The following is a 15,858-nucleotide window of genomic DNA, read 5'->3' as shown; positions in this document are numbered from 1 at the left end:
CATGTAGGCTACAGGGAACCTGTAAAGATTTGCTTTGGCAACACTGTTCAACCCTTTATTTCAGAACCAAGTACTCTGCATATCCTGATCTTACATACAGTACACTTAGGCAGCAGTACCAGCCCAAACATTTCATGTACTGTCAGCAGTTCGATCTTCCACACCTTTCAGTTGTAGGCTCTCAAATCCAGCTCTGGAACTAATAATCCTGAATATTCTTCCTTTGTGAGACAGTTTGGGTGCTCGCACGTCCTCAAATGCTATCAAGACCTACTCTAAAAACAGGTTTCTGCCTCCTGTCCCACAAAGGTTAGTATCCGATCAAGAGAAAAGAAAAAAAAAATCTGAGAAGTCATGCTACATCCTACTAAAATACGCTGGCACCTCGGCACCCCACAACAAAATATCCAGAAATATTTGCACCGTTCATATGCAAATCTCTAGCATCGTACCAGAGACGCAGGACAACTCTAGCTGTTCCTACGGCTCAGGAAGGGCATAAACCCGCCGCATGCCCCGGCACTTGCAAAATCCTGCGCTCAGCACCTTGGCCAGACAGGAGCTGTTACTGCACGGTGGGGTACCAACAAGGCTCAGAGCCCACCCTCGGCAGGCCCTTCCGAGGTGCCGGCCCCGGCCAGCGAAGAGTACACTGCCCGCACACCCGCTGCGCCCAGACCGAGCACCGCCGGGCCCCGGGGCGCGGCGCCGCGGCACACGGGTACGGCGCCAACGACCGCCGCCGCCAGCGGCCCCCGCCCCGGCCGGGTCTCGGCAGCGCGCATGCGCGGCCCTGCCGCTCGGGCGGGCAAATTCAAACCTGCCTCTCGCCCCTTCTCTTTGTCGGGGTAGCAGTTGCGCTGACGTCATTGCACGGCGTCCTTCTTCTCTGCGGTTTCCGGCGCTCGCCCGCGCAGTAAGTGTAGCTGAGAGGGGGAAAGTTTTCATTTGTGTGGTTCACAGCACCGTTTCTTTCCCTTTCCCTCAGGAGCGGGCGGGCAGGCGCTTTCCGAACCCCGTCGGCCAGGCGCGGACCCTCTTCTCGCCTCGCCGCCCCCGCGGAGCGGGCGAGAGGCTGTGGCCACGACGCCGGCGATGGCTTCGGGGCGCGCAGAGGCGGCGGCACCGCGGGTGGCAGAGCTGGAGCAAGAGCTGCGGCGTCTGGCGGAGGAGCTGAGCCGCTGCCAGGTACCTGAGTGCGGGGCCGTCCCCTCCGGGCGCGGCGGTGAGGGGCAGCCCGCGGCAGCGCGGCTGGAGCCGTGCGGGTACGGGCCGCCCTCAGGGGGGCCTCGCCTGCCCGCAGCTCGGAAGCGCCGCGTCCCGCGGAACCACCGATCCGCGCCCCGGTTCCGGCGGATCCGGAGAGCGAGATGGGGGAGCAGGGCCCCGGGCCCCCGGCCCGCGGGGGGGCAGGAGGGCCGGTGGACGCCGCGGCGGCTCCCCAGGCCGGGGGATTCCCCTCGTACCCAGCACGCCTTTGGCGGGCGCCCCGCGGCGCCCCCCTGTCCCGGCGGCCCCGCCGCCCCGGTGGGAGCGGGATTCCCGGGCGCGCCGGCGCGCAGCTCCGCGGGGGGACCCCGCCGGCGCCGGCTCTGCGGCGGGTGAAACGCAGGCACCTGGCCTGGACCCTCCCCCCCGCCGCCGCTTGTTTGCTTGGTGTGTGCGGGAGCACTGAGGTGCTGCCTCGTATGACTCCTGGAAAAAACGAACAAGCAGAGGGGTTTTATGGAAATTTAGATCTTGAACCTTAAGTCATTTAATCTCTCCCCCTGCCTTGCAGCAGGATGAAGTATACCCAAACCGTTCCTGCCAGGGAGGGCTTGGTGATTAATTGTGGCTGTACTTTGAAAGGTGCTTGCAGCCTGTCTCCCTGTGGCATCCCTTCACAGGTGCGCTGCCCTCATTTTTCCAACTGGTCATTCATTGCTTATGTTTAGGTCCATTTCATGAAAATAACAAAACATTGCTAATGTGAGGTCTTGTCATAGAAATCTCTGCTAATTCTCTACCAGACAGGTGGACTACACCTGAAGGACGAGGCAGAGAGGAAGGTGCCACCTAATTCTGAGGTTGCTTTCTCACTTGCTTCCTGGTAGCCAAAGCTGTTTTCTTGAGGGACAGTATCTGGTTAAATCCACAGGGGCCCGGGCTGACATGGTCATATCTGTGAATGCAAAATAACATTTGCTTTAGAGTTAGCAGTGGCTTGTTACTTGAGGCAGCATTGGTACACCTGGCAAGTGGTGTTGGATTTTCCAGGCTTCTTCCAAAAACTTGTTGCATAGGAGAACTACAGGGAGAGGGAGCTGTCAATAAAAATCCTTTTTAGAAATACTGAACAATGAATGGTTTGGGGATATGTTAAATGTTTTTTGAGAGAAGTTTAGAAAATGCTTCCTAAAGACAATTTAGTTTCCTCTTGGTATGCAGATGTGCAGTATCAGATAAAATTTGGTGGAGGCAGAAGGAAGGCCCCGTGCTCTGCTCATTTGCTAGTTGAACATAAATTATATATTACTAAAACCTAGTAGCATAAAATATTTTTGAAGACCATTACAAATAATAGAAACTTTGAAGTAAACTGTACAAATCTGAATTTCTAATCGCTGTGATACTGTAACTTGATTTGTACACAAATTGTAGTTAAGTATCTGATTTCCCCTATAGATTCATTCAATTACATGTGCACTTCTACTTGAATGGTTTCTGTGATAAACCCATTCCAATCATTTTGTAGTCAGCAACCAGAAAATACTTTAAAATGTATTTCTTTTAAATCTCGTGCATATTATCTTGCTTTCCTTGTATCTTTGTCTTGTGTCAGATCAGATAGTTTTCCAGGAGGGAAGCAAGTGAAAAAGAACATGAAAATAGTTTCTGTGTTTGAAAACAGAACCCAGTCAGTGTTCTACAGTAATATTTCTGTCTCTAGGTAGAATCCAATACATGTTGCCCTTCTAACAACAGGGGATGCCTGTCTTCAGGATTATTTCATGTTATTAATAAAATAGAAAGGACAGTGAAGCAGTAATCTATAAGAGTCTTCTCTGAGAGCACTGTAGTATAGACATACACACTTTACCATTCTACTAATACTTGAATAAATGTAGAGACGTGTGTAAGCATGTGCATGTTAGGTAAGGTGGGGGGGAAACAGATTTTATGAAGTAAAAGAGGTGATGTTAGCCAATTATGCAGCTTTTCCAAAGTAGGATTTGCTTAAAATAATTAAACTTCTTTCAAGTTTTGTGAAATTAATCTGAATTTAGATAGGAACTAAAATGGACTTCACTAAGATACTTCAGCTGCTTTAAAAGTAAACTGATAAAATTATTCAGGGATTGTTAATTTGCTTTAAGTCCATATTTCATATGAAAACTGTGCAAACACAAGCCATTTGAAAACAAATATTTATGGACACTGTTAATGTTGCTTTCTAATTTCTTCACCGTTGAAATATCAAGTTTTTACTGACCAGCTGATTCCTTTAGTGGAATTATATTTCATCTGCTGTGATTTCCTTAGTTTCCTTTGGATGTAAGGTCTTACTTGTTTCTTGTCTTTAGTCACCACCAAACATTTGTAGGTCTTGTTAACCAGAACTGTGAAACTGTTTTAAGTTGGAAGGTGCCTCTTGAGAGTGTCTGTTCCACCCCACCCTAGAGTAGGTTGCCCAGGATGGTGTCCAGTCAGGTTTTGAATATTTCTGTGGCTGGAGACTGCAACCCATCAGCACAACCTATGCCAGTGTGTGAAGACCCTCTGCAAAAGTGTTTCAGCTTCCGTTAAAGATTTTCCTTGTCTTATGTTCTGTCCTGTTGGGTGGGATTACCTCTTGTGGAGACTACCTCAGCAGGCATTTTGGATAGAAACATTATGTAAATGTCTTAAAAAAAGACATTAGGCAGAAGGTGTTAGCTTTTAATGCAGCAACCGGATAAAACGACCTAAGTTGGTGTGTGTGTTTTTTCCGCTGGACCGTTACATGCACAGACACATAAACCGCACTTCCAAAACAGACTTCCAAACTGAAAGCTAGTTCAATAGTTTAGCAGTGTACCAGAACTAAAGGATTCACTTTAAGTAGCTGTTTAGGTATTCACCTTTTGGATATTTTTTTTCCCAAAGAAAAATACCCCATTTATCAAATAACTGAGGCTGAAAGTTTTAGTTTGTTCTAGGGAACACTAAAGAGAGTTACACAAATAGAGATGTTATTGAGCACCTGAATAAAATAGGCCAAGTTTCTTTTCTGCTTTTCCACACCTCCTCAATTTGTTATATTCACCGTCATAAGAACGGCACGTCCAAAATGAAGTCTCTACACTGGGAACTGGAGTCCATTGGCTAAATACATGGAAACCTTCTCTGGCTAATTAAACTCCTTAGTCTTAGTGCAAGTACTGTGCATGCTAGTTTTGCTCCAACCACAGGTATTCCAGGTGTCTGTTTTTGGCTGTTGTCTTTTCTGCAGCAGGATACTGGAGTGGCTGACCCTTTTTCTCATCTGGAATGGTGGCCTTTATCTTCAAACCGAGGTTCTTTTCCTTTTTCAAGTTTATTTTGTCTTTCAAGGTTATACTTCCACCAAGGTGCCTACAGAGCCAAATGTGATATTTTGAAGATTTCCTTTTTCTTTCCTCCATTCTTTTCCAAAGCTAAAATTCTGCTGGTAAATCTTGACTTCAGCAGCTTAGGTTTGCAGTGTTTGGTGTTTTCTTTAACATTAAAAACATTGTGGGAGCTTGAATCATAGTGAGATCCTGGAGGAAGGTCTGATAAAAGTGTAACAATTTTTTTGCAGTCATTATGTGAAAACTGATGTTGTCTTGTAGTTCTGTGATGGAACTTGCAAAAAATGAGAAAGCCAAATTAAAAAAAAAGAGTCCAAAGCTCCCAAGTAGCCCTCCCTGCTGAGGAGACTTGTGTAAGGCTGTGGAAGTAAAGCATGTTTGCCTCTTGTGTTATGCTGATTTGGGAAAATTATTGCTGTATCTGCAGTAGAATATTATATAATTATTTTGACAATCTCTTCATAACTTAATTTCAGTGCCCTTCTCCTAATTTTACTTGAGAATTCCTTCAGTAATTTTCTTGAAAACAACTGCAAAGGAAACACAGAAAAATTTTTTTGTTTGTTTCCTTTGGAACCTTGTTTCATTTCTGTGACTGACTCAATGTTTTTGGGGGGTGGTGGAAAGGAAAAGGCAAAAGAGCTATGACACATCTGGTCTCTGTTACTTGCTTTAACTGCTGCATTCTCTTTTAGGGTTTTGTGCAGCTGCCTACTACCTTAATATCTCAAGAGCCTTCCGTGGAAAATCTTCCAACACCTATGTTCTTACTAGTCCCAGGAGTTTTTGGCTGTGCTTGGTTTTTAAAAGATGTGATGTGTGTTTTACCTCTGTCTCATTTTCCCCTGTGATTCTGTATTTTGAAGGTGGTAAGTGGAGGAGCTGTTTGCGGAAACATAGTTGCCCCAGTAAAGGAAATCAGGATGGTTTGTTTCTGGTTTTTTTTAATAAGGAGAATGATTTTGCTGTATCTCCAGAAGCTCATTCTGTGAGTAGAGTTTCTGGGCCAAGGGTATTTTTCTTTAGCTTTCATGTGCTTTCTCTGTAATACTGTGTATTTCTTAAAACTGCCTTGTGACTCAGTATGTTAAGAATTGATTTATAGCATATTCTGTTCTGCAGTTGGTTTCTTGCAGCCCTTTTTTTTAATATTAAGATTTATTTCATTTGGTGCAAAATATCATGCATTCCTAAAGCAGCCTCTTAACTGCTGAACTACAGCACCTTCATGCTCCATATTCAGTAATTAAAAATATAGGAAAGCTTCTTTAAAGTATCCTGTGGTGGGAATCTTTATGAAATCCTTGCTTTGAACAAGACAGTGTGATTTGAGACTTGGTTTTCCACATCCAGTTGAGTGTCTCATGTTGCTGGAAGTATGGAGAGTTGGAAGAAGCAAGCACATGTCCTCCGTTTTTATTTACGTCATTGGTGATACTCACAAAATAACTTTGATTTGATGAGCTTAATTTTGTATTTTCCAGCCTAGGATCTCTGTATTCATTTGCTGAAAGTGCTGTTTTGCGTTCAAACAAGTGTCTTAACAATTCACCCATTATTAGTTTTAAAAAAAAACCAACATTTTTATTTTATTTATTGTAGCTTTGATGTCAAAAGTAACATGGCGTTTCTTGCTGCTAAAATAAGGTGGTATTTTCCAAATTGAGGACTTGCTTTCTAATTTTGTGGTTTTGCAAAAATCAAGAGTACCTTGTCTTTTTTCCTGCAGCTATATATACTGGTTTTAGGGAGCTCTTGTTATCTTCTCCAGCTCATGTACTTTTCCCGTCAATGATGGTTATAGTGCCTACTCCTTTTCTATGTTAGGAATTTATAGGTACGTGTAGCTGTGTCTAAGTAACAGGTCTCTCAGGAGTACACCATTGCATGGTACTCTGCACAGTTTATACCCCTGACTTAGAAGGTGAAGTCTGTCAGCCACCAGTGATCAGCAGACTGTAACATTTAGTCAAAGAAACCATGGTGCTGCTTATAGTTTTCAATTTACATGTGCAGTTTATAGATGAAAAAATAGAAAATTCTCCTTTAGTCAAAAAGTTAGGAACTGATTAGTAATCTGTCTCTTAAGTGTTCTGCTGCAGCAGATTCACCAGTAGAATTTCCACAGTTGCTGTCAAAAAGTGGTAAAGAGAAATGAGGGAAAAAGAAATGATGTAGTTCCTGTTACTGCTGCTTCTCTTTATTGTCAGGGATTGGAGAGCAGTCTGCAAGAACAGAATATGTGTATCCATTTTTTCTGGTAGAAGAGGAGCGAGAAAGGTGGGCTGTTATTTTGTGGAAAGTGAAGTGACAGGCTTCAGTTGCTGCTGCCATTGTGTCATCTTCTGTGTTCCCTGCTTAATGTCAAAAGCTGTGCATAGACCTGTTCTAGACTTCAAGTCTCATTTCATATTGTGTTTGCAGGAAAAGAACTGTACCTTGTGGACAGCTGGACTGTCTTGTTTTGATCCTTTTGTGGGTCAGGGAGGGATGTAAGTACTCTCATTTGGTATCACTAGCATTGAGAACAGATAGGATTTCTGTAACAAACCCTTCTTGTGAGGAGTATTTAATTAGCTGGAAAACCAGATGCTTGCTTTCATTCTGGACCAATTTAATTTCCAGGACAGCCACTAAAAATAATGTAGCCATGATAATACTAATTTATAAGTAGTTTTAAACACCTCCCCTTTATTTACAAGTAAATGTGAAAAATGTAATAAATAACAAAACACTGCATTGCTTCATGATACATGAATAGCTATTTGAGGTGCATGTTGACTATACGTAATAAAAAGGTTTGTTTAAACAAACAGCTGAGAATTGAAACTAAATTAAAAAAGCCATAGCTCTTCCTTAGCAATGTGTTTTTATGTTGACTTGGTTCTTATACTTCTGACTTCGTGACCAAAAATTAAATGCTTGTGAACTTCCCGTATGAGAATTTGAGTGTATTAGTATTTCTTCTGGATGAGTTGTTGATACACATACTGTTCTTTCAAAATGGGGCAAAGTGTTTAATGCTCTCATTCATTAAATACTAATCTATTTTATTAGTGATTAAGCCAAGACCACATATTTATTGGTACCAAGGGATGCCAGCTGTCTAGTGCTTTGGGTGGGTTTTTTTTGCTATTTTATACTCTTATATTTTGCCATAAGGAGTCTAAATCACATGAGTCTGATTAGTACAGGTGTTGTTAATAAAGGCCTTATTTTTTATCTATTCTAGGCAGAATAGTATTGTTGAATAACTAAGTATTTTCTTCTGCTGTTTTTTAGTTTTGATGGTTTTTAGCTAACTAGAATACACTTTTGAATACCTCATCTTTTTTCTGAGAAATACTTGTTTGGATTATCTGAGTAAAATTGAAGATGAACTGAGAGTGAGAGAAAAAACCAAGGAGTATTTTTGCACTTAATAAAGTAGTTACCTATTCATATTATGTCTGTGTGCAAATATTTCAAAGTACCCCCAACATGTGAGTGGGAATCCAAAATTTGGTATAGAGGTCACAGAGTCACATCACAGTTTGAGTTGAAAGGGTCCTTTAAAGATCATCTAGTCCAACCTGGCCATGTGTAGGGATGCCTTTCAGTAGATCGGGTTGCTCAAAGCCCTGTCCATGCTGACTTTGAACACTTCCAATGATGGGGCATTCACAGGTCTCTTCCAGTGCCCCACCATGCACATTGTAAAAAACGTCTTCCTTATGTCCAACTTATATCTACCTTTTTCAATATAAAACTGTTGCCCCTTCACCTGTCACTACAGACTTCAGTAAAAAGTCTTTTGTCTGTCTTAAAGCACCCTTTAGGTATTGAAAGGATGCAGGCCCCTTTGGGAGCCTTCTCCAGGCTCAAAAAAACCAACGGTCTCAGCTTTTCTTCGTAGGAGAGGTGTTTCAGGCCTCTGGTTATTCTCATGGCCCTACTGTGGACCTGCGCTGGCAGGGCCATGTTTTGCTGGTGCTGGGGTCCCTAGGGCTGGATGGAGCACTCCAGGCAGGGTCTCACAAGAACAGACTAGAGCAGGTGAATCATCTCCCTTGACCTGCTGGCCATGTGTTTATTGATGCAGCTGAGGATTCGGATGGTTTTCTGGGCTGCAAGCACATGTTGCTGGCTCATACCCAGTTTTTCATCCACCGATATACTGAAGTCCTCTGCAGAGCTCCTCTCAAATCAGTTCATCCCCCAGTCTGTGTTGATATTGGGGTTTGCCCTGACCTTGGTGCAGGACTTCTTGAACTTCATGAGGTTTGCGTGGGCCCACTCCTCAAGCCTGTCAAGGCCCCTCTGGATGGTATCCCTTCCCACTGGTGTAGAAACTGCACCCCCCAGCTTGGTGTTACTAGCGACTTGCTGAGGGTGCATTCCCTCAATGCCATTATCAGTCATTTATGAAGATTTGTGAACAGTCCTGGTCCCTGTATGGACCCTGGAGGGACACCAGTCATTACTGGTTTCCATTTTGTTGAGCTGTTAACTGTAACTCTGGATGGGGCCATCCAGCCAATCCTTACCCATCTAACAGTCCATCCATCAAGCTCCTATCATTCCACTGACCTGGCAAGAATGTTGTGGGGATTTACATAGGCAGATGATATTCCTAGCTCTTCACTTGTCCACTGATGTAGTCACTCCCTTGTATAAGGCCATTAGATCAGTTAGGCACAATTTTCCCTTGGTGAAACAGTGCTGTCTGTCTTTAATCACCTCCTTGTCATCCATATGCCTTGACATAGCTTCCAGGAGGATCTGTTCCATGATTTTACTGGGCACCATGGTGATGCTGACTGGTCAGTAGTTCCCAGGGCCCTCCTTTTTAAAAAAGGGTGTAGTGTTCCCTTTCCTTCAGTAACTGGGGACTTCATCTGACTTCAATGAGATAAGCATGAGTGAAAGGTACCTTCTATGGGATCAACTAAACACTGCTTCTCAGTAGTGCAAGTTGTGTTTTACATGCAGAGGAGTAGATTCTTGCTCGTAATTTTTTCAGCTGCACTGAGGATGTCTATAGCATGCGCTGATATGTCTGTGTTTACCCTGTAGTTGTGGATTCATCCTGGAGGACAGTGACTGTAGCAGGTCTTGTTTCCCATCAAAATATGTTTTGGTTCAGGAGGAGGTGTGCTGTTCTTAGAGAATTACTTCAGATACTTTTTTTTTTTTGTTTTGTTTTGTTACTAAGTGTGTACTGTTTCATCTATTTCAGGTACTGTTTAACTCATGACTTGGAAGATATGCAAATATTCTCCTATTTGTCCATGGTCTCACAGGATTTGAAAAGTATTACAAAGTCATTTCAGGCAGAGCTGCTGCGATAGACCCAAATCCTGCTTGATCACAGAGTGAATATACCCAAATATATGCATATGGTGATATCGTCTGTAAAATAAAACTACTTGTGCATTCCTGTATTCTCAGATGCATTGAAGATCACAAATGCGTTATGATTATATTAATCCAGAGCATTATATTTATCAAAAACTAACTCCAAGGCCTATGCTGAAACTTTTAGATTGTCCTGTACCCTCAAATAAGTGATTGAAGTCTGAAAATAACTCAGAATTGTAGCACTTCCAGAAGGCAGCTACATGACTTAAAAAATTCATGTCCTGTTCAATTTTGTCCATCTGCCCTCCAAATTATTTCAATGACTATGGTTAGTTTTAATTGAAATAGTTTAGATATTTATAGCGTGAAATGAAAGCTCACAGATGAGTTATCCTGTCCTCGATCTATAAAGGGATTAAGCAAACCTTTACTTCTGGAACTGAACCATTTGCTTTTTTATATCCTCCTCTCTTTGAAAACAAGTCTTACATCAACCAAGTGTTAGGTTTTCAATGTTGAGTACTCAGGAAAAAGCCATCTTCGGTGTAATAGCTGTACCAGTGAATGAGGGCATGCAGAGCATCCTGACAGCATTCAGAAGAGCAAAGGAAGTAATCCACTTTTTGCTTTTCAGTGAGGGTGGCTTTCTGTGTCATAGGTTCATGTCTATATGATGACTTACCTCTGCCATTCAACACTTGTATTTCTGTCCTGGTCTCCAGTGATGGTACTGATCTGACTTCTGTGATGTTAATTCATTGACTATGGCATGACAGGCCAGAAAATAGCTTGTATTTCTTGTTCTTGCCTGAATGAGGCAGTTATTTATGTCAATTACTAACATGTAATAAAATTATTCAGTAAATTGCATCACTGTCTTATTGTCACACTGATGGACTAATCTGAAGGTCCACTTATGATATGACGTGTAATGACAGCATCTTCTAGTATAAGTTGTGTAGTGTTTTTGCTTAGACCACAACTACTGAATCAACATTGTAACACAATAATATTACCTTATTTTTATGGTGCCTGTTTGCTTTTTACACATTTCCTATTAAGGATGCAATCTCTTGGGTATCTTTATCTTCACAGTTTTTTTTGTATTCTACATATATGTGTAAGTAAAACAGTATGCTGTCTTTTTCCGTTTTTGGTTCAAAGGTATAGTGCCAGAATTACCAACAGAGACAAGATAACAGGGGATTCTTTAAATAGAAAATTATGGCTGGAAGATATGTTCAACTATTTTTCTAATATAATTAGAATTGGTGTTTGCATACCCCTTTTACTGCAATATTAAGGAATTGGGGAGGAAAGGGGGGACTATATGCTTGTTTGCTGATGGCATCTGTTTTGAAGCTATCAGGCTGGTCTGGTTACATACAGCTTTCTTATATCTAATTGCCAGGTGGAAGTTTGTAACTGCATTTTATATGTGAGTGACTTCAGAGAAGTCGAAAATAACCTGATGTTATCTTTAGAGCCTAGTGTATATAAGGCACCGTTTTCTTGTGAGGTACTGATGAGTCCTGCCTTCTAGTGAATTTTGAGGTTGTTGAAAAGCTTAGCGTCTCAAAAATGCATCCTGTAGAGTATAGGAGTATTCTGTACTGTGACAGCTGAGCAGAACTAGGTGGGTTGTAGAGAGAATACCTCTTACTTAGGACTGTAATATGTGACTGAAAATCACAAAGAAACAGTTGGCATAGCAGGATCAAGAGAGTCTGCACTGGCAGCATACAACAATGTAAGTTTAAAAGTCTTGAGAGACATCAAGAGGGAAGTCTCTCGCATGTAAAGCATATGTCAGCTTGATTAAAGGCTTCAACTCTTTGGTCAGAAGTATACTAGATGTTAGGTGAGTCCAGACCAATAGACCAATCCATATTACCAATTTTCTTGCAGATGTTTCAATGCTTTTACCAGCCATGTTATTTCATGCCTTTTTCCCCCTCTATTCTGTATACTATCTTGCATTTCAATATGAATTCTTCCAGCCTGACAGTCATGTGTATTTCACTTTGTATTGAAATATTCACTTCATAATACAGAAAATTGTCAGTATCTGATTATTACAGAGTTCTTAATAAAAATGAACAGTAAACCAGTAGCTCCCTCTGTCCCCTCAACTGTTTCATTTTCTGTTTCAGGGGTACTACTGATTAAAAAAAAAACAAAACTAAAATGAGAGTGTGTGTCCTGTGCTTTTCTAGCAGTTATTGGGGTGGAAAGAGGTTGGTTGGGTTTTTGTGGTTTGTTGGGGTTTTTTTGTTTTTTTTTTTTTTTTCCTGTTCTGGGGCTGTTCTCTCCAGATTTCAGAAGGGTGGTAACTTCCTAATATGTAAATAATTTGTAATTCTAGAAAAAATTGAAGTATGATAATGACACTAGTTAACATGCTTTGAAATTAATACAGTGGAACATCAGAAAGTGGTGATTTCAAACTGTCGGTAACTAAGATGCTTGATTTATGAGTTTACACTAAGGGAGATTTTTTTAGTTTATCCTTGTCCTCAGTGCAGTGCATGGTAGACATGTAAACAAAAATCAAACCTACCTGTGAACTTAATACACAAACTGTCATGAATGTATGGTTCCTGTGAGGGAAAAAGAGAGATAGTGCTTGGCATTCCTCTCTCTGCTAATTTGATATTTTTCCTGTAGCAACTCAGTATCATTACATTAAAAGAATGCTGGCTAATTCTCCTTGATAAAGTGGTGTACAAATACTCCAAACTTTCTATGTTTAGGTCACTTCTGTGTTTACATCAGACAAGTAACTATATGCAACATTGATACAGTTTTACATACTTTTAAAGTCAAATGTCCAGAGCTGTATTTATGCTTGGATTTCTCTTCCAAAAAGAAAGCAAATAATTTTAACTGAAATATGAGTATTTGTCTTTCCCTGCTTGTAAGCCAGAAGGATTCTTTGTTTTGTGACTTACACTAATGTTTAATAAATCCATGACTTGACTTGCAAACAACTACTGCTGTAGCTAGTCATGCCATATAACCTCTGTCAGTGATCGTCTTAGGTTCGTCCTTGCTTCTGAGCTTGCTGCTGCTAAAAATCAGGAAGAATGCAGTTGACTTTGCAAAGAACATGTTTAAGGCCTGTGGTAGTCTTAATTTATGTGTCTTTCCAGCATGACGATGAACTACAATTACTTTCACTGTAGGCTGAGGAGGGAAAATCCCACTTTTCAGGGGATATGCAGTGCACTCTGGGTTTTTTTCTTCCAGAATTCTTTAGTTCTGGCAGGCAAACTTGGTTGTGGGGCGAGTGTCTTTATCTGACATTAGATGTGTTGTAGATAATCTTAGTTTTAATGAGTAATTTTTGCTAACTTTCAAATGACATCTGTATTCTGCCTTGTGCATATAAGTTCTCAGTGGTTCAAGGTACACTCTTGCTGACCTCTTGAACTGTTAATGTTCACTTGAGTAGGCTGAATGTTCCTTGGGTATGCTGAAGATTGATACATCCCAGGCCTTGACAGCTGCAGTGCTTTTCTGTGCCAAATTCAGGCAGTGTAAGCAGCCCTTTTTCAGAAGAAACAGTTTGGCTCCCATGACCATTCAGGGAACAGGCTTACCAAGTCCATTAATTGTGCCAAGAGCTTCAAAAGGCTGTTTAAACTTCTCATCTTAAAGCTGTAATAATTTCTAGCTAATACTCTTTCTATTGTACAAAATACTTAATTACTTATAGATTTAAATTAAATGGTTTCAGCTATTAAAATATTTGACATGTTAAGGGGAAGAAAGCCACATTTTATGGTAACTTGTCATTCATTGACTAATGTTTTACAAATGTTCTATTGTCAGAATGAGAAATTTTGTACATTTCATGTAAACTTTTTTTATATAATAGAAGCACAGTTTTTTAACTGCAGGTTCTTTTTTTTTTTTTTTTAACCTGGTAACGTATTTGAAGATGCATTTGTGTTCTTACTCTTTTGGCAGAAGTCCGCTTAGGCAGGACGCTGCTTTATTTTGTGTGCTTTTACAGAAATACAGATAATGTACTGGGAAGCATTAGTTGATTTAGATTAGAGTATTTGTTGATGTTATTACAGCATTGCTTTATAGCTCTGTGTGTGCTTATTCATAGATTGTAGACATAACTTCAAATACCAGTTCCTGCTATCATAAAAAATAAACAGCATTTATTGAAATGGTGGTGTTTTGGTGTTCTGGAAATTCCAGTGATTTTTTTACTTATTTCCAGATGACATGGGAAGTTTTTTGTTTGTTGGTGCTTTGGTTTCTCCTTTTTGTCTGTGTTGGGTTTGCTGGTTTTTGTTTTTTTTTAGATACTATTTAGCCTGTTCTGTTTAGCTGTTTCTTTGATGTTTATTTAGTACATGCTGCTCACATTCGTTAGGATGGCTTTTTCATTCCTTCTTTCAACATAGATAGAATTGTTGCAGAATTTAGTTTAAGGAGTGGCAATTTCACTGACACGAGTACAACTTGGAGTTGATTTTTCTGTTCTTTGGACAACCTTTGAAAGTAGTTTGTGAAGTAGTTGTAGGTGCTTTGAGATTAGTCTGAACTGCTTATACAAATGATATATTTTAATTGAATTTAGTGTGTGTGTTCGCATTAGGAAGGCAGTCTACATTGAAACTTCGTATTTTATGTATTATCAAAAGGTCAATTTGTGGGAGGCTTGGCACTTCGCAAAGTGTAGGTAGAAACTAGATTGCCAGAGACTCAGTCCATGCTGGATACTCAGCAAAAATCATGGGAGGGACATGAACATTTCCATTTTGTTGTATTTTACATACATGTATTTTGTATATACTTGTTCATTAGGAACAGTTCAGTGTATGTTATTGTAGTTTTTCCTTCTTTTCATCTTTTGTAACAGATAAATGCTGTGCCTAGAAGTATGTCTGGAAGTATTGTGTTATTCTGTCTTCTTGTATGCCTTGTGTTGTCCCCTAGCTGGGACTTGGAGTGTGTAGGAACCTGCAGGGTAGGACAACGTGCAGCTGCTGCTGCTTGTAGTGGGTCTCATGGTATTTCATAGTGCTTCTTGGAATCATGCAGAAGCTCAAGTGTCTCAGCTTTTTTTAATAAATAAATAAGCAGAAGACCCAAGAGCTACTTCTGTGGTCTTGTGTACAGGACAGTAAAGAAAAAAGCTAAGGAAGTGTGATGGTAAGCAAATCCAGTCTTTAAAAAGGCAAACAAAACTGAACTGAACAAAGCTTATGAGCTCATAAATCAGCATCAGAAACTTTGATTGTTTGATTGAAGTTTTTTGAACATTTGCTGTTGGCATTTTGTTATATTTTGATTTCTCTGTGTCAAAATGACTTAATGGCCCTTATGCTAAATTGTTAGTGATTTTAAGTAGTTTAGTGTAAAAATACACCATGAATTGTGTATTAAATATATAAAAAATAATCAAGCACTGTTATCACAGAAGCATTTAGGTTGTAAAAGACCTTTAAGATCATCGGTCCAACCATTGACCCATGACTGGGAAGTCCACCACTAAACCGTGTCCCTAAGCACCACATCTATGTGTTTTTTGAACACCTCCAGGGATGGTGATTCTACCACCTCCTCACGCAGCTTGTTCCAATGCTTGACCACCCTTTCAGTGGAGAAATTTTTCCAAATATTCAATCTAACCCTCCCCTGGCAAAACTGGAGGGCTTTCTTGTCCTGTTATCTGTGAGAAGATACCAACTCCCACCTATCTACAGTATCCTTTCAGGTGGGTTCAGAGGGCAGTAAGGCCCCCCTTGAGTCTCTTCTCCACACTAAACAACCCCGGTTCCCACAGCTGTTCCTTAGGAGATTTGTGCTCCATACCCTGCCCTGCACCAGTTTTATTGCCCTTCTGTGGACATGCTGCAGCATGTTCTTATCAGTTCAGTTCTGCTCTCCATACTGCTGATTAGCTGAGAGATTTGAATTA

General features: G+C 41.0%; 1 protein-coding gene across 4 annotated transcripts in view; it reads left to right on the top strand.

Moving 5' to 3' along the window:
• Nucleotides 1-809: 809 nt before the first annotated feature.
• Nucleotides 810-15,858, top strand: part of CNTLN (centlein) — a 198,085-nt gene continuing 183,036 nt past the window's right edge. For 2 of the 4 annotated variants that reach the window (XM_056324794.1, XM_056324791.1), the window contains exon 1: nucleotides 855-1,188. In XM_056324794.1, the coding sequence (XP_056180769.1) occupies nucleotides 1,096-1,188 (93 nt within the window). In that variant the 5' untranslated portion in view covers nucleotides 855-1,095. Of the gene's footprint in view, nucleotides 1,189-15,858 lie in introns of all 4 variants that reach the window. The other 2 variants (XM_056324792.1, XM_056324793.1) reach the window with 2 other exon arrangements.

Source organism: Falco biarmicus, chromosome Z (assembly GCF_023638135.1).
Source record: "Falco biarmicus isolate bFalBia1 chromosome Z, bFalBia1.pri, whole genome shotgun sequence".
NCBI lineage: Eukaryota > Metazoa > Chordata > Aves > Falconiformes > Falconidae > Falco > Falco biarmicus.
The sequence above is the reverse complement of the archived record's forward strand: the minus strand, read 5'-3'. Positions and strand labels throughout refer to the sequence as shown.